At 48.6% G+C, this 19,604-nt stretch overlaps 1 protein-coding gene across 1 annotated transcript in view; it reads left to right on the forward strand.

Annotated features, from left to right (window-relative positions):
* Positions 1-9,917, forward strand: part of LOC130109953 (regulator of G-protein signaling 21-like) — a 49,097-nt gene extending 39,180 nt beyond the window's left edge. The window contains exons 3-5 of the mRNA XM_056276918.1: positions 7,376-7,449; positions 9,025-9,191; positions 9,741-9,917. Of these exons, the coding sequence (XP_056132893.1) occupies positions 7,376-7,449; positions 9,025-9,191; positions 9,741-9,917 (418 nt within the window). The remainder of the gene's footprint in view (positions 1-7,375; positions 7,450-9,024; positions 9,192-9,740) is intronic.
* Positions 9,918-19,604: the final 9,687 nt, after the last annotated feature.

Consider the following 19,604-nt stretch of genomic DNA (forward strand, 5'->3'; position numbering starts at 1 on the left):
GCATCCTATGAGAGTGCCACACTGGTAGTCACTGAACTCTTCAGTATGACCCATTCTACTGCCGATGTTTCTCTGTGGCTCTATGCTTGATTTTTTTTCCCCCACCTTTTAGCAGTGGATGTGGCTGAAATAGCTGAACCCAATAATTCCACATGCTTTTGGGCATGTAGTGTATGTGTTGTCAATCAAACAAGATGAACAAGGGTCAGCAAATGTAAAAAAAAACAACTATTCAATTAATCACAGTAAAGCACGGTGTTGTAGTCGAGTCACTAAACCTCGAGTCCAAGTCGAGTGTTGAGTACCCAGTGTTCGAGTCCGAGTCCCCAAAGAAGAGTCCAAGTCAGGTCCCCATTACCTGAGTCTGAGTCCGAGTCATCAAGGTTGAGTCTGAGTCGAGTTCCAAGATGGGCTCCAGGTCTCTACTCTGGCACCGTAAAAAAGCTGACATACAAACAAAAAAGGTCCACATGAAACAAAATGACACAGCTGTCACCACTTCAAAGGGAGTTTATTTACTCTGTGACACAACAGCCAAACAAAAAAAACAGTCTTTATTCATTAACAAGTCCGAGTCCTCATCTCCAACTTCGGAGTCCGAATGCAGTCAATGCTCGAGTCCAAGTCCGAGTCATCGGTGCTCAAGTCCAAGTCAAGTCACGAGTCCTGAAAATCAGGACTTGAGTCGGACTCGAGTCCGAGTCCTGGAATCGAGTACTACAACACTGGTAAAGCATTACTGACAGCTTTCATCTCGTCAGTGACTACATGGATAAACAACAAGGTCGGGCGGGCTTCTGTTGGGTTGTGATTACTCTGTATAAAGACGGTCTTCCGTTTATCCCATCCCTCCGAACCTCGGGTCATGGTTAATGGGAGTAAATGGTCTATGGATCAAGTTTATTCTCGCCGTCAAGCTTTCCGTCTGCGAAATGGTGCATTATAAGAGAAAAATCTTGATAACAGAGTACACTTTATATGTAGACCCCTTTACCTGTCCGCAGCTTTAACAGCTATGCATTGATTAAAAGAACATACTTTATGCATGGACTACAGCCCCATAGAATAAAAAGCTCTTTCTCTTCCCTCGTCTAGGAAAAATAAAAGGACCTCTCAAAACAGTTTAGGAATGAACGCTATCTAGACACCTCGACTGCTTGAATGACCAAAGACAAGCAAATACCAAAAATCCATTTGCAGTGCAAAATGTGTACGTGTTAAATCACATCATGCGGATGAAATGGTTATGAATTGTCTGCCACAATGAAATTGGGAGTAGGTGCTGTGGAATTATGGTCTGTCTGTTTGTCTGTTTTACGCAGTGATATTTCAAACACCACTGATCAGATTCAAACAAAACTTGGGGAGATGATCACGCTGCACTACGAAAGTCAGGGAACGCTTTGCAAGTTCATAAAACTGTGAAAGCGATTTCATTCAGGGTCACTGCATTATGCAAAGGGGTATTGGAAATGAGAGCAAATCAAATCATGTAGTCAAAGTACACCATCCTGTGAAAATCCCTGCACACCATAAACTCTTGACTGTTTAACTGGCGGAAATGTGAGCTGGTTGTGAACGTCTTGTTGCTCTTGCATCTTTAGATTTGAGGCCTAATCAAATGCTATGTAACCGCTGAACGTGATATTCACCATTTGCGTGTCACACAGTCCCCAGTGACATTATTCCCCAACGCATTTTAGATGAGAGCGTGCGGCTGTCATGTATACACTGCAAAAAATGAAATCTTAACAAGTGAAAATATCTTGTATTTGGTACAATAAGTCCAATATTGAGTAGAATTATCTTGAATTATCGTATTCCACTGGCAGATAATTTTGCTTATTTCAAGTTTTGGTTTTGTTTTTTTCTCCTTATTTTGGTCAATTAAATCTTGTTTTATGAAAACAAGATTAACATTTATTTAAAACAAGATTAAATTGACCAAAATCAAGGAAAAACTGGAAATAAGCAAAATTATCTGCCAGTGGAATAAGACAATTCAAGATTATTCTACTTAATACTGGGCTTATTGTACCAAACACAAGATATTTTCACTTGATAAGATTTCATTTTTTTGCAGTGTAAATTAGCAACCAATGTTCCCGACTGCCAAATTCCAACCTGTCAAAAACCACGGAGAACGTCCAGGGGTGAAAGATGGGCTGCTGCGATTCTCGTTTCTCAGAGATCTGCTCCTTCATGAGCGACACAGCAATGAGCGTGGGATTCTCCTCCTGTGCCGTTTTCAGAGCTGCATTATAAATCAAGATTTTAGTAAAAGCTAAACCCTTTCCTCTGACGACAACTCCAGTACCTGGATGAGCTATTTGCTCTATATTCGATGTCTTATGCCCTCTGCCGATCCGGGGAGGGCTGCAGACTACCACATGCCCCCTTCCAATACACGTGGAGTCGCCAGCTGCTTCTTTTCACCTGACAGTGAGGAGTTTCACCAGGGGGAGGTAGCACGTGAGAGGATGCCCTCGAACTGGCGCCCCGACCGACCAGAGGAGGCGCTAGTGCAGCAACCAGGGTACATACCCACATCCGGTTTCCCGCCCCCCAGACACGGTTGTGTCTGTAGGGACGCCCGACCGAGCCGGAGGCAACACGGGGATTCGAACCGCAGATCCCTGTGTTGGTAGGCAACAGAATAGACCGCTACGCTACCCGGACGCCCAGTTCTGTTGTATTTATTGTTTTGTTTTTCACTTCCATGGACCAGCATCCAAAGTTATGATTGGACTGTTTGCTCTGTGGCCAAAACCATGATGTGTATATATATATATGTTACACAGTGGTGGATCTAGAGATTTTTTCCTGGGGTGGCAAAGGGGTGGCAAGACTGTGTCCCAGAGGTGGCAGCTTCCACCCCTTGCCACCCTGTAGATCCGCCCCTGTGAGGGGGAGGGGGGATGCTAAATCGGCGACTTCTGTTTGAGATGAGTTTGGTGCGGGGTCTCTCTGACCTTCACCATGCATGTACATAATATATACTTTAAAAACATATTATCTGATTTATAAATGGGGTGGCAACAGGGGTGGCAAGACTGTGTCCCAGAGGTGGCAGCTGCCCCCCCCTGTTGCCACCCTGTAGATCCGCCCCTGATGTTACATAATACATGAAGTCTGTGTACGTCTGCACAAAGCAAAGCACTTGAGACACGAGATGTGCTCGTCCAGTTAAAGTGGTTCATATCCTGTCATGAATAAAACGGAAAACAGCAGGTGAAAATGCACAGTCGAACAGCGGCGGAAATTAATTGTGTGTGTGGGGGGGTGGGGGGGGGGCTCTGCTGGTAAACTGGGCCGCCAGGAGCCCAGCAGGCCCACGAGGTTACGGATTTGGCAGGTAACTGTAGCTCGCAGCTGAGATAGTGACGAACGCTGTGCAGACTCCTCACCTGCCAGGCGTTTGCATGGGAAATCACACTTGCGGCCTCTCCGGCGGATTCGTTGCGCGCCCAAACCCCCAAAGCCGCGGCGGTGTTTTACGACACCTGTCCGTGTTTTCCGGGGCCGGCCCTGGTGGGCGTCCTGTCGAGGGCTTGCAAATCAAGCGGAACGCGGGAGAGGGGCGGACAGGTAGACCCGCTTAGCCGTCTGCGTCTCCCCTCGCTCTCAAACCCTCCATCACCGCTCTGCCATTTGTTCTTTCATCAGTCATTTTCATGGCCCCGTCTCTCTCTCCCGTGATCTCTTGTCTCCGCATGTGAAATGATGGCATTCTGGCCCACCCATATCTGACAGCTAACGGGCCTGCTTCTCTTTGCCTCTCGTTTCCTCTCTGGAGGATGTTACCGGTGTAGACTCAGAGTGAACTGGGACAGAGAGCTTCCTGATTCCAAGATGGTTGGTCTCCTCTTTCACACGGTGCCAAACAAGAAATATTGTGCATTTAAAATATATATATATATATATTGTGGCATAGTGGTTTGGAGACAGTGGCACTGACGAAAAGACAGGAGGTGGAGTTGGAGGTGCTAAGATTTTCACTGGGAGTAACGAAGAAGGACAGGATTAGGAACGAGTATATCAGAGGGACCGCTCAGGTTGGACGGTTTGGAGACAAAGCAAGAAAGGCAAGATGGAGATGGTTTGGACATGTGTGGAGGAGAGATGCTGAGTATATTGGGAGAAGGATGCTGAATATGGAGCTGCCAGGGAAGAGGAGAAGAGGAAGGCCAAAGAGGAGGTTTATGGATGTGGTGAGGGAGGACATGCAGGTGGCTGGTGTGACAGAGGAAGATGCAGAGGACAGGAAGAGATGGAAACGGATGATCCGCTGTGGCGCCCCCTAACGGGAGCAGCCGAAAGTAGTAGTAGTAGATTGTGGCACAGTGGTTAGCATGGTCGCCTCACAGCAAGAAGGTCCTGGGTTCGAGCCCCGGGGTAGTCCAACCTTGGGGGTCGTCCCGGGTCGTCCTCTGTGTGGAGTTTGCATGTTCTCCCTGTGTCTGCGTGGGTTTCCTCCGGGGGCTCCGGTTTCCTCCCACAGTCCAAAGACATGTAGGTCAGGTGAATCGGCCGTACTACATTGTCCCTAGGTGTGAACATGTGTGTGTATATATATAAATCCAGTGAGTCAGGTAAATTCTTTATGAGACAGTACAAGCCTGTTTCATGTCATAAGGAATCATCAGCTGATGAAACAGGAAGTTAGTCCAAAACATGAAAAAAAACAGCAAACATCAATATTCAACAGTCGTTAAAAGACAACGAAAAAGAGCAGATAAAATACAGTAGTATTTCAACACCGAGGCAGATGTGCTACTGATAAAGTAATGTAAAACTCAGAAATGAAACGCTTCCGCTAGCGACCCCATGGTAGCACATTCTTCTGATGGCCGTAGTACCTCCCTCACGCCTCCGGGCGCACGCGCTTTCCGATGGCCTCGCGGTCACGCCACCCCACTTCTGACACCAGTGTAGCGAATTCAGGGGGGGGCAGCCCGGGAACCGCCGCAGCCGGGACGCGAACCCGGGTCTCCCGCACCGCGGGCGACTACGTTAACCACCGATCTTCACCGAAAAACACCCCGATTTTTTTAAAAGGAGCCGATCGGTTTAAACCGATTTCCACCCGGATTTCATGTTTCCACGGATCCAAAAGTTGTTCCTGTTCGTGCGAGGTTATGCAACAGTGCCCTCTGGTGGCGAATTTCGGCACGGTGGATGGCTTTGAAAAATAAAAACCGAAAACGCCGAGCCTTGCCAAGTCAACTAAAGGGTCCGACCCTGACCTCATTGTCAGATATATGGACTTACCCATAAAGAGTAAGATAAACCGGGTCAAACGGTGTTCTGGTGTGCCTCAGGGTGAGTATGGCCCACACGCACAGCCGGGCCACTTTCACTGGCTTGGAATTATTTAATCTACTTTGCATAGTAAACCACTGGGGTGGAAGGCTCGTTTGAAATGCTCAGCATTGTTTTCCGGGCTGATGGTTTGGGGTACCTGGGGTACCTCCTGTTGAAAATCCCCGCAGTCAAAAGTTTGCAATTAAGTTTTGTTTTTGTTTTTTTTAGTTATGCCTTTTCTGACAGGCTAAAACCTCTGTGGGAACCTTTGTCAGAGTCTAGCATGCACAGACCTGCATGCAGTATGCAGGGTGGGTATGTCATGCAAGAACAAAAAAACAAAAAAAGTCTTGAGGTGAAAAGCAAACCTGGCCTCGCCGCGGTTGTTGCTGGCCGCTCGTCTCCGCCCGCTTGAGGAATATTACTGGAAGACTTTTGGGCGAGAAAGGGGAAAAACAGATGTTGTAAGTAGGAGCCACAAAACCGGCTTGATACGCCGGAGAGGCGAGTCGCCAGACTGGTTAAACGTTCGCAGTGCTTTGCTTTCCCTTCTGCTCGGCCTTGTTCTTCGGTAATAAGGGGGCTTTTTCCCCTCTCATCTCGGCCCCGGCGTGTTCCTTAAATAAACCAGGGATGTGATTCGGGGCCCGATTCTCTTGTCTGCAATTTTGTGAGCGGGCGTTTCTGGTGGGGGCCCTCTATCATCCCGGCTGTTTTTATACAACGTTTCTCTCGGCTTTCAGCGCTGCGCTCATCTCTCCGGCCCTTTTATTTCCCCTCCCTTCCCCGAGCAGACATGAAACAGGCCCGAAGACAAGTTAGACTTCTTTCGGCTGAACATGTTCTCTATGATGCAATCCAAAAGACTGCATAAGCCGCACGACAAGATTTGCCTTTCTTGTGATTCTCCAAGAGACTTCTTTATGCGCCGCTCCTTAAAAAAAGCTAAGTACAGTCGGCCTTTTCGTCGAGCGCTGCAAACTTCTTCTTCTTCTTCTTCTTCTTCTTCTTCTTCCCTTTTTTCTCTTCATCCAGCTTCCTCTGAGCACTCCGCTTTCCAGCCTCGCGCTTCTTAAGAGCAAAACCATACAATTAAAGAAGGCGGACAGAAGGGTTTCATTAGTGTGAGCGATGAGTCACGAGAGCGAAGCCCCCCCCCGCCCCCCCCCAGAAAAAACCAGAACCACTGAGGGACGGGGACTTGTGAATCTGCAACAAAAAAAACAAAAAAACGGTTGCTTTTATCTGCAAATTAGCGTGGTGCTCTTTTCAGCCGTGAAACAGAAGAAAAGTTTTCATCCGTTTCCTGTTTGACTCTGCGGAAGACAACTGGCCCGAGACCTCAGTAATGAAGAGGTTTTGCAAAAGTTACGGTTCGACTTAGGGCTTCTAAAATGAATCTCAAGTGGAGCCAGAATAAATGCAACATTGGTTTTTAATTGGCTTTTTTTATATTTTTTAAAAAAAACCCGTATAATCATCATCCGTGAACATGAACATTACATGACAAATATCCAATATTGTTTTAGCCCCCCCTCCTCCTCCTCCCCAATTGCATCCGGCCAATTACCCCGCTCTTCCAATCTCTGCTCCGCCCCCTCTGCCGAGCCGGGGAGCGCTGCAGACTACCACGGGCCTCCTCCGACACGTGTGGAGTCGCCAGCCGCTCCTTTTCACCTGACAGTGAGGAGTTTCGCCAGGGGGACGCAGCACGTGGGAGGATCACGCCATTCCCCCCAGTTCCCTCCTCCTCCCTGAACAGGCGCCCTGACCGACCAGAGGAGGCGCTAGTGCAGCGACCAGGACACACACCCCCACCCGGCCAATTGTGTCTGCAGGGACGCCCGACCTAGCCGGAGGCAACACGGGGATTCGAACCGGCGATCCCCGTGTAGGGTAGGCAACGGAATAGACCGCCACGCCACCCGGACGCCCAGATATCCGATATTTTGTATGTATAGCAGCGGGGTTTCGTCCCCAAATCGGGGGAGTGACGTCCGACTTGGGTTTCAGATTGCTTCCAACTGTCAGGCAAACCTGTAAACCCAAAGCTCTAATCCTGTCTCCGCAGGGCCGCCGCCGGGGACGCCGCCGCCGCCGCCGCCGCGTGGGGGGAGTCGCTCGGCCATCTCCTGGGGAGTAAAAGTAAGACGGCTCGTGGATTTTATTCCCCATCTATCTTCTAGAGAGGGTGCTCTCTCTCTCTCTCTCTCTCTCTCTCTCCCTCCCCCATTCTCTGCAGCTCTTCATATCCAGCTTGGACGGCCCTCAGGCTGGCACCGCCTGTCTATTGCAGGGCGGAGCACACATTCATCTCTCAACTTCATCACATCCATTTGGAAGATGTATTTGAGGTGGATGACCCAAGCGGAGATAAGCGCTTTAATCTGAGCCGCCAGAACAGATACGGCGAGTCCGGCCATCTCCCTCTCGTTTACCAGAAGGCCGACACTCTCGGATGGCTTCCACCGGGCCGTACCCCGCGCCTCGGTTTGAAAGCGATTCAAAGGGGCGGATGGCTTCCGGTTCTCCTGCTCCCCCGTGTTTGTCATCGGCTCTTTGAAATAGATTCGGATGACCAGCGGTGGCCCCGCCCCTTTGTCTTATGACAGTTTGAAGATGAGCGCAGTCTTGCGTCCCAGTGGGGCCCGTTTCTCATTAAAGGAAACCTAATGACATATATGACAAATGGGTCACCCGCCGGTGAACAACAAATAGTCCCACACGCGTGGATTTGCAGTCAGTTGGCTCACATCCCATCTGATAGGATTTCACACAGGTTTATTATCATTATTATTATGATTATTATTATGATTATATTATGTGATTGATGGTGGGTAGCGGTCAGGAGTCATTTGAAGAGGAAAACAACCTGCCCTCGGCCATTTCTGTTTTTCCTGTCAATTATTGTCGTCTCGTCACCTGTGATTGAGGTGAACCAATTTGCGGTGCAGCACACCCCGTATCGAATCCCGCACCGGGCAAGAAAATAACCCGTTACAAAAGTATAAATACATGTTATACTGGTGTTGCTGTGCTTCGGGGATTGCATGACACCGTTTGACAAGTAGGACCTATCTACGCTTGAACGATTTAGCAGCTCGAAATGCGCCGGCTAGCTAACGTTAGCATTGACACCTTTTGCTAGCAATGCGGGAATCAATGGACCATGAGCGAGTTTTTGTGTCCCACCCACTAAAAATAAGAGAACCGCCCCTTGGGACCTTTGCTTTTGCGACACCCTTTAACAGTATGGCAAAGCTAGTCATTCCAAGCACATATTTATTTTAACTATTTGCAAAAATCACCTTTTGTGAATTTAGGCCCCCTGCCCCTCTTCTGCACGTCCCTGAGCACAATACTCTGCACTCCTTCTGTAATGAAATGTTGGGGAATTTCGGCTTTAACAGCAACTATATGGAGTTAAAGAGAATATGAATTTCAGAGCAGAATGGCTTCCCCGCTCAACCCAGAATCCATAGTGTGATTAAACTCGGTGTTTTGTAATTGCCACGTTTCATTGTGGGCTCATTGTGCTGTAATTATAGGAAGGCAGAAACTTTAAATTAACAAAAAATTCTAACAAACTGAGGAAGCCAGGTCCTTCAAACATCCAGGACCGTGAAGTATTTGTGAAATTAGTCCATAATTTATGTCAGACGAACTGAAATCAGAGTGTTCAAGTGTGTCTACTCGTCCGTCTGTCTCCTCTGGGTGCAGGGGGACGGCTGGTTTTCGAGGACTTTTTAAGGACCGAATACAGTGAGGAGAACCTGTTGTTTTGGCTGGCCTGTGAGGACTACAAAAAGCTGACCAGCGAGGCGGAAATTCTCACCATTGCCCAACAGATCTACGCAGAGTTTGTCCAGGTGGATGCCGCAAGACAGGTACGGTTAAGTGACACAAAAGTCCGTTTGGACATGATGTCATGTCAATCAAAACCAATTGCTTTTTTTCTTTTTCGTGTCTCTGTCTCTCCATACTTTCACTCACCTTTAGGTAACACTTTATTTTAGGGGGGGGTCAGAAATTACCTAGTAATTTCCTAGAAATAAGGTGGTAGTTTTTACAGGTAATGTTACAGCTAACCCTAACCCAAATTACGAGGTAAGTTCAACCGTATTTCTAAGAAATTACACGATAATTACCACCAAATTACTAGGTAATTTCTGATCCCCCAAAATAAAGTGTTACCCTCTTTTACTATGAAATACTTGAATGCTTACGGGAGATGCTGTGAATTTTGAGTTTGTGTGTGTTTGTTTGTGCGTACAGCATTCAATATTTTACTACATCCATATACTTGTCTTTCTTAACGCAGTTCTCTCGCTCGGTCGCTCCCTCTGGGCATGTTGTTAGAATATCGCCGTAATACAAGTTTTCAAATAAACTGCATAAAGGAGAATGTTGTGAAAATGTGTTCTTTCTCAACGCAGATAAACATTGACTGCATGACCAGAGAGGACATCAGCAGGAACATCTGTCAGCCGAGCACAAATTCCTTCGACAAGGCGCAGAAAGTGATATATGGCCTGATGGAAAAGGACTGCTACCCTCGGTTCCTGAAATCAGAGCTCTTCCAAGACCTTCTGCAACAGTCTGAACAGAGGTGAAGGGGCGGTGTGATGAATACAAAAAAACAAAAAAACCACTGAATGCTTCTTTTTAAATGAGTGATTCTGCCCTTCAAGTCCTTTCGCCTTGGAAACTCGACAGTCTTAACAGAGGAGGCTTGCCTATCAGGGAAAGCCAAAGTGAACGTGGGGAAAGCCCTCCTCCGCATGCGAACTGACAGCATCTCGAAGCCAAGACGGGATCTAAATAATACATTAAGGCGTTCTCGGCAGTTGTTCGCGTTTGCGTTGATGTAAAGCGGCGCGGCGTGTTGCCTGCTTCAGCAGATGGGGGATAAAAGCTGTTTGTGTGCTTTCTTGTCAGTCGCTCGAGGAGCTCCTGTATCACATAGCGTATCGATATTCAATATAAATCACCGATTCTGAGATCACACTGTCACGTACCTGGGGGAAAAAAACCATCATCTCCACATCTGCCACGGGAAAAACGGAGATGATGCACCCACCCACCCTCTTTCTCTCCCCCCCGCCCCCCCCCCCGGACAGGAAATTGAATTGTACTCGCGAAGTATTGATTTGCTTTGATTGATGGCCGGCACTGAGTCAATATGCAAGACTGTTCCAGGATGTGTGCGTTCACCACGAGCGCACAACACAACACATAGGCGCTATTTAGCGTCCGCGTATTTTACTGTATCTCGACGCACAATTCACAGTTTAATTTATTTGACAACACGGGAAATTTATTCATCGAGTCGGCCCATCAGTTTGTCAGTCAGTCACGTTACCCTGCACGGTCCGCCAGTCAGACGGGGAAGTCAGATCAAACTCGGTAATGAAGGCCTGTTTTTAGCCTCGGCGTGTGGTGACATTGAGGAGAGGGTGAGCTGCGGAGAAGTGAACTTGAAAAAGAGTTTCTTCCTGTTAAAAGAAATAGAAATGGGAGACAAGCAAGAGCGAGGCTACTTGACTCCGTGTCCTCTTTACTGCACACGCGCCGAGAAGGGATTTTGCTCACAGGCGCCTTGTTTGACTTCTTTACCCGCCCGGCTGAATCCGGTGGCGTCTTCGGTTTACATCTTTATTTATGAGGGGTTGCAGATCTGAGTGAGGTGGTGCAGGCGGGCTTCATACAGAACGTGGCTTTCTCGGGACATGAGGTTGTCTCTAAGAAACCCGGTGCTGCGGGGGGGGGGATGGTCCGGTCTCTCCTCGGAGGCGCGATCCTGTTTCCATGCTGCGGTCACAGAAATTGCAGCGAGACCTGGCAGCAGAAACCTCACCTCTGAACTTTGGCCTCTAATGAGCCTCGAAGCAATCCATCTCTCACCAGCCTAACGAATAGGGGTTCATCTTTGAGATAAAAAATTCAATATTTTCGCACCCGGGTGGCGTGGCGGTCTATGCCGTTGCCTACCAACACGGGGGATCGACGGTTCGAATCCCCCGTGTTGCCTCCGGCTTGGTCGGGCGTCCCTACAGACACAGGTGGGAAGCCGGATGTGGGTGTGTGTCCTGGTCGCTGCTCTCGCGCCTCATCTGGTCGGTCGGGGCACCTGTTCAGAGGGGTGGGGGGTGGAACTGAGGGGGGGGAATAGCTTGATCCTCCCACGCGCTACGTCCCCCTGGTGAAACTCCTCACTGTCAGGTGAAAAGAAGCGGCTGGCGACTCCACATGTATGGGAGGAGGCGTGTGGTAGTCTGCAGAGGGGGTTGAGCAGCGATCGGGACGGCTCGGAAGAGTGGGGCAATTGGCCGGATACAATTGGGGAGAAAACAATGGGGGGGGGGGTCCATTTAAAAAAAAAAACAAGAAAGTTATATATTTTGGTGTCAACATGAAGTAAATCGAACCACTTCTGACAAGTTACGACCGGGACCCCATCAGGACCCTTCCTCCAGAACCGTTAAAAGTTACACATCGTCTGCTTGCAGACAAACAAACATACTGCATGCTGCGGGGTGCTGGTTGTGGTTTAATTTATGGATATCTGTTTTACAGCACTTCGCTGAAACAGTTTTCAAAGCTTTTCACCAACAGCATTAAATACACCGAGGTGAACGAATGCAAGAAAAACGACGGGAGAAACTAGAAGACCAAGCGGTGAGGGTGTGGTCGCGGTAGTGCCCTGGTTATTTAGTAAGGAGCTTGCCAGCGGCCGACAACTGCCACGCTGAGAAGCTGAAGCAGAAAATGTAAAAAAAAAAAAAAAAAAAACTCCTTCATCCCAAAGGACACGTAGCGAGAAACTGTTAAGTGCACAGGAGCCATTTTGGGTCAAGGACATGCGGTTTTGGGGCCTTCTTGGTCACGCTGACTGACAGCCTTTATCTATCAAGAGAGTTGTGGGGCGCGGAGCTTTTTGCTCCTTTTTGCTCCACCACAGCCTCAACCCGCATCTCCGGTCACAAAAGCCAGGCTGAGTTCCCTGGAAATATGCAAAAAACCAACAAAAGAAATTGTGTATGGGTCTAAGGCAAGCCAGGGTTGCCGGTGACGTCCATAATGTATCGGGGGAAAAAAGAAACATGATGTATCAGACCCACATAAAACTCGGGGAAATCAAAGCAACATTCCAGCAGGCCAGCGGGAAATTTACATAATGCTCCCTGAAAATTCCAGGATTTGGGAGAGATTAAGATTTCCACTACCACTTGGTGGACCGACCTGTGAGACTGGCGGGGGGGAGAAAAAAAAATCTATTTATACTTTATACTTTGCTCTGTGGGGAACATAGATAATAATGCAAATATGTTCCCACCAATAAAAATGTAAGCCTGGCACTAACACTTCTTCTCTTTTTTCTCTCTCCCAAGGAACCGAGTCCTCTACGTGACCGGAAAATCTGACACCCTGCCGGAAACTAATTAGGAAACGAGAGAGACAGAAAAAGGGGACTTGGTCAAATCTAAAAACATGAATATATAGATATATAGATATAGATATATAGATATAGATAGATAGATAGATAGATAGATAGATATAGATATATATAGATATAGATATAGATATATATAGCAGTTACAGACATAGATATAAGCACCTATTTTTAATTATAAATAAATCATGACAATTAGGGTTGCCGACCGTTCCTTATTATATAATATATACTATATATGAATAATATTTTGGGGGGGGGGTATTGTCACACTCTATTAAGAAATTTGTATGTATTACTTTGTGTGTGCATGAGTGGGTTTTTTTGTGAGAGTGTGTATTAGTGTTACATGTGGACACACACACACCCTTCACGCCCTAACTCCATGTAAACACACACATTCAGTGGAGCATCTGTGAAGGAAAATGCACATTTGCTACCCTGATTACATAACAATAATAACGATAATCATCAGCTTCCTCTTCTTCTTCATCATCCTCATCATCTTACAGTATCACACATTTCAAAACAATGTGGAGATGAAGTCCGGGACCGGGGTCGAGAGGGTTAAAATAAGTTTAAAGAAAACTCGCCTGTCAACAAAGATGAGTCAATAGAAGCCAAAAACAAACAAAGGCAAAGAAAAAAAACAACACATCTTAATGATAATGTCACATTTGATTCTGGGGCCAGGGCAATAATTCAGTATTGTCGTTTCTAATCTTTCAGTGGTGTTTTATTTGGAGGAAATTCGGATATAGTCATGTTGTGATGGGCAAGTTTGCTGTCTAAATCCTTAATAATGAGAATCTAGTACCTGAAAGTTCTCAACAAAGAAGGTCTAAAATATTCATGGGAGTATTATTTGACCCCCCCCCCCTCACACACACACACACACCACACAAACTCATATGCAGACAAAAACACTGCACGGTCGACGCTAGGCAAGGCCGGCGCCTGTGTTTCCTCTCGGGCAGGGCCCTGGGCTAGCACTTAGCTTAGCCTTCCCCGCTTCCGCGTGGGAGTCAGCGGGGAGGTGTGTCCAAGGTGTCTGGCTGGAGAGCTGACGTTGGATCGGTTGAGGGAGCCTGGTCTGCTGCATCCGATGGGCCCAAGGACCACGGCCCTGCCTGGAGCTGTGCCTGAGGAGGAAACACCGAGGGCGGTCTGACAGGACGCGGAAGCGGGGCAGGCTAGCTGGCGTTCGTTCTCTGGACGGTGGCGTTGTTGGACTGTGTTGCACTGGGTGGACTGTGTTGCACTGGGTGGACTGTGTTGCACTGGGTGGATTGTGTTGTTGGCTGTTGGTGGTTTGTTTGTTCTCTTTGCCCTGTGATGGCCTGGTGGCCTATCCAGGGTGTCTCCCCGCCTGTCGCCCAATGACTGCTGGGATAGACTCCAGTATCCCCGCGACCCTGAGAGCAGGATAAGCGGTTCGGATAATGGATGGATGATCCCCCCCCCTTTTCTTCAAAATTGTACTTGGCCAATTACCCCACTCTTCCAAGCCGCCCCGGTCGCTGCTCCACCCCCTCTGCCGATCCGGGGAGGGCTGCAGACTACCGCATGCCTCCTTCGATACACGTGGAGTCGCCAGCCGCTTCTTTTCACCTGACAGTGAGGAGTTTCACCAGGGGATGTAACATGTGGGAGGATCATGCGCCCTGACCGACCAGAGGAGGCGCTAGTGCAACAACCAGGACACATACCCACAGTATGATGAGCATCAGTTAGATGATGAACATCATAGCTTTGCATATTTAAGCAGGTATCAATATCATGTAAACTATGGTTATTGTGATAATCGCCCAGTTATTACGTGGCATGTGGTGCCTGTCTGAGCTCCGGGGGTGGGTCCGTCCATGTCCTCGGCAGCCTGACCTGCCTTCTGGCAGGATCCGATGGGACTGGCCTAAAAGGGACTCCATACAGGATGTCTGTCACGCAGGCGCTGACCCGTGGAGAGGTCGGCAGTTCAGAGAGATAACCAGAGGCAACGCTAGGCGAAGCTTCACAAGTTATCGATGAAGTCTCGAAACCACTTCTAGGACGCAGCTGTTCCCAGACAGACCGCTGAAAGGCTGCTTAAATAGGGGGAGATAAGGTCCCCGGTCTTTCTGCTCTGGTTAAAAGCTTTTCTGTCAACGTTTAAACACGTCAGAGCCATTCTGTCTCTTGTCAGTTGAGGCAGATAAACGGTTGGTCTGACGTCTTCTTTAGGAAACGGGTCTACGATGGCATCAAGGAGATTTCAAACTTCGCCCCCTGTGTTTGTTTGGGGAATTGTGTCCCCATTGTTGTCTTTATGCACGCTCAATAATCCAGGTAAGAAAATCAAGAGAAAGTTGAATCAGTTCCATCTGTTGGCATACGTTTCATCACTCATCTAAGTGACCTCTTCAGTCTCAACTGACTGCAGGTATCCCCACCCTTATAAACAATCAAGGCTGGATTACGGACCGGGCATGCCGGGCGAGTGCCCTGGGGCCCCGGACCATAAGGTCAGGGGTATTGTGTCCGCGTATAGTAGGGATCCCCAATCATACCCTACAAGGGACGTTTGTTCCAACCCTGCGTCGCGATGCAGGGCCCAAGCTAGTCTCTATTGATGCAGGGGCCCCAAACTACAGTCTCTACTGATGCAGGGCCCAAGCTAGTCTCTATTGATGTGGGGACCCCATGCAGATTGGCATAGTGTCGTCTACCATGTTGGTTATTTGCATTAGTTTTACATTTAACAATGTTTAGTATTGTTTGCGTAGCCTATCTGGCAGGGCGGCAGGGGGGGCAATGGGCGTGCGTGCCCCGGGGCCCCCTGCTGGGTTAATCCGGCCATGTAAACAATACAGTGGCATGACGACCGAAACCGGGGCCCCGGACCATAAGGTCAGGGGTATTGTGTTTGCGTATAGTAGGGATCCCCAATCATACCCTACAAGGGACGTTTGTTCCAACCCTGCGTCGCGATGCAGGGCCCAAGCTAGTCTCTATTGATGCAGGGGCCCCAAACTACAGTCTCTACTGATGCAGGGCCCAAGCTAGTCTCTATTGATGCAGGGGCCCCAAACTACAGTCTCTACTGATGCAGGGCCCAAGCTAGTCTCTATTGATGCGGGGGCCCCAAACTACAGTCTCTACTGATGCAGGGCCCAAGCTAGTCTCTATTGATGCGGGGGCCCCAAACTACAGTGTCTACAGATGCAGGGCCCAAGCTAGTCTCTATTGATGTGGGGACCCCATGCAGATTGGCATAGTGTCGTCTACCATGTTGGTTATTTGCATTAGTTTTACATTTAACAATGTTTAGTATTGTTTGCGTAGCCTATCTGGCAGGGCGGCAGGGGGGGCAATGGGCGTGCGTGCCCCGGGGCCCCCTGGTGGGTTAATCCGGCCATGTAAACAATACAGTGGCATGACGACCGAAACCAACAATCAAGTCTGCAGACTCCACAGTCTACACCCATCTACAGGCCAGTGGCCACTCTTTCAAGGATGAGGATGTGCACATCCTTGATAGGGGGGAACGCCGGTTTGAACAGGGGAGTCAAAGAGGCCGTCTATGTGAAGTGGGAACGACCATCCCTGAACCGGGAGGGGGGAGGGCTAAGGGTACATCTGTCACCATCTCACAATACTGGTTGCAACTATTTCCCAATCCTCTGTGAACAGTAAACATGGCCACTGTAACTCTAGGTAATAGTCACGGCAATTTGCACATGAAACTGATCGTTGGTTTCGGTCGTTATGTCACTGCATCGTTTATAAGGGTGGGTAAGAGGTCGCTTAGATGAGCGATGACAGGTATCTGTCAATAAACGTTGCATCCAGATGAACTGATTCAACTTCCTTTGACTTCCTCACTGCTGGTTTTGCGTACATGCAAACACAAAACTGCTGTCCCCGTTGAGTTTCTTTGTACTAATCTATCCCAGCATGCATGAGAGAGAGAGAGAGATACTTTGATGAATTTCCCCACGGGGATTAATAAAGTATATCTCTCTCTTGTGCATGCTATGATAGATTAGTCCGAAGAAACTCAATGGGAACAGCAGGTCCTGGTGGCAATGGAGAGAAAGAATGGTGCCTCGGTAACAACCGCCGCCCCCTTTCTAAACGTCTGCCATCGGGTGACATATGGTTAATGGTGAAAGACCTTTTTTTTTCTTAATGTATTCAAATAGTTTGAAAGCTCAGAAAAAAAAGCCTCTCTGGTCTTCTGCTTTAGTTTCGTGATTAGACTCCTCTTTTGTTTATGTTATTGCGCAGCATATTTTTTGGGGGGTAATTTCAAATTCATTACACATTTGACTGCGTTATCGTTTCATTACAATATTCACTTACTTCAACGGTCAAAGAACATTGTATACCAAATAACCCACAAACTATAGTTCAAATTGGAGTGATTACTCATTTGCAAATGTAGTGAAGTTTCTTGGTTAAGATATATCACATCAGCCATGAACACCATTAACCCAGGAGGGGACGGAAGGGGGGAAGGTGGTGGATTGCAGTTTTACAAAGGGGGTTGTGTTTTGCTGATTTGTTTAACGAGGTGGGCATCTGGACACACACCCTTCCTCTGGGCATGCATGCTTGTGTGTGTGTGTGTGTGTGTGTCCTCTCCTTGACTGCCACCTTGCTGTGGTGGAGAAGCTCGTGTGTACCAATGATCCCAAGAGCTATGCCGTCCGGAGCTTGGCTCCTGGTAGGGTCACCCAGGGCGGATAGGTCAAGGGCGGAGGTTCCAGACGAAGTGCGATCCAACAAAAAGAGACCTCAACGGCGGAACTGGCGGGAGACGGTGCAAGTTGAAGGCTGCGACGGAGGGTGGTCTCCAATCGTCTTGGTTCTCCATGCCATTGGAGTCTGGCCAGCCCCCTGCCAAGGACCCTGTGGTGGCTGCAGGAGCATCAGACACGCCACGTAAAAAGCTGTCACGTGCAGGCGGCCCACCGCCAGCATACCCCACAAGGACCTAGATGGAGGACAGTCATACTCGGGCCCCAGGTGACCACCGATGATGATGATGATGGTGCAGTGTGTGTGTGTGTGTGTGGTTCCAGCCTTGATTTCTGAGTCCGTGTAGAAGTCCCAACGTTCTGACTTTATATGTCAAGATTCTGCTGCAGACTAAAACAACACGGTTGCATAACGACCGAAACCAACGATCAGTTTCATATGCAAATTGCCGTGACCACTAACTAGCGTTACAATGGTCATGTGTACTATTCACAGGATTGGGGAATAGTTGCAATCGCAGCATTGTAAGATGGTGACAAAGGCACTCTTAGGACCCCTCCCCCCCCCGGCTCGGGGATGGTAGTTCCCACTTCACATAGACGGCCTCTTTGACTCCCCCATTCAAACCAGCACTCCTCCCTAGAAAGGACGTGCACATCCTCATCCTTGAAAGAGTGGCCACTGGCCTGTAGATGGGTGTAGACTGTGGTCTACACCCATCTACAGGCCATTTCACAGGTCCACCCATCCACATCCTTGATAGGGAGGAATGCTGGTTTGAACGGGGAGTCAAAGAGGCCGTCTATGTGAAGAGGGACCGACCATCCCTGAACCGGGGGGGGGGGGGGGGCTAAGAGTAGTAAATGGTCACGGCAATTTGCATAAACTGGTTGCTGGTTTCAGTAGTTGGGCAACTGTCTTGTTTATAAGGGTGGGGATACCTGCCGTCAGTTGAGGCTGACGAGGTCACTTAGATGAGCGATGAAACGCTTCTCTCAGTGAACTTTGTGTCCAGATGAACTGATTCAACGTTCTGGGATAAACTTTGACTGGTCTGATTGCGAGGCCTGTGTGTTATCTGATTTTATTTCCCCCCGGCCCAGGTGGGACTTAGTATGAATGTAATGCTCTGGAGAGATAGGGCAGATAAGAGAGGAGGGGGTGGGCGAATCGGTGAAGCATGGAGGGAGGGAGGGAGGGAGGGGGAGAAAGTGAGGCAGAGCAATAAAGGGTGAAGGGGAATGGAAAGGATAAAGGGCGGTGAAAGGAGGGAAGGAGAGAAATGACGTCAAGGGTTGCAGTACTCGATTCTGGACTTGGTCTCCGGTCCACACTTTGAAGGTGCCGGTCCGGTCTCGACTTCACGGCACAATCAGTCGGACTTGACTCGGTCTCGGCCAGCGTGGACTCATGATAATGTTTTCAAGACGAGTCGAGTCGAACATCATAATGTCCTTTTTTAAATTGTTTTAATCCGTAACAATCTTCCCCTGGGGAGCTCAGTAACGTGTAATCTAATTTGTTTCTTCTTTTATTATCAATCCGTATCTCTGAAACACTGGAATATTAAACATCACATTATTAGTGGCAGGAAAAAAACCCTAAATAAATCTTAAGAGTGTAGTGACAATTAGACTTCTACAATCATAATGAACTACTACTGCTACAGGCACGGTGATAATTGGACTTGCTCAGTCTTCCTAAGTTTTTGTCCCCAGTGGTCTTAAACCGGACTTGCCGCCTCAAAGTGCTAGACTTGATTTGGACCTCCTCTCCCCAAAGACTTGGATGGTCCTGACTACCAAGGCCATGTCAAGGAGAGGACAAAAGGGATGGGGGTAAGAGCAAGGAGGCTGCAAGTACGGGGAAATGGAGGCAGAGAAAGGGTGGAAAGAAAGGAGAGGTGGGGGGTGGTGGAGGGAGGGAGGGGAAGCAAGAAGATGGGGAGGGAGGGAGGGAGTGATAGCTGTCGGTGGTGGTGGAGGCCCAGCAGGTAGTGAGCAGCAGAAGCTCAGATAATGCCGCAGGACTTTGGCGGTGGGGAAATGACAGCAGCGAAGCTCGCAGCGGGGAGGAGATAAGGAGTCTGCCGACTGCCACGGCTGGG

This window comes from Lampris incognitus, chromosome 3 (genome assembly GCF_029633865.1).
Source record: "Lampris incognitus isolate fLamInc1 chromosome 3, fLamInc1.hap2, whole genome shotgun sequence".
In the NCBI taxonomy this organism is placed as follows: domain Eukaryota; kingdom Metazoa; phylum Chordata; class Actinopteri; order Lampriformes; family Lampridae; genus Lampris; species Lampris incognitus.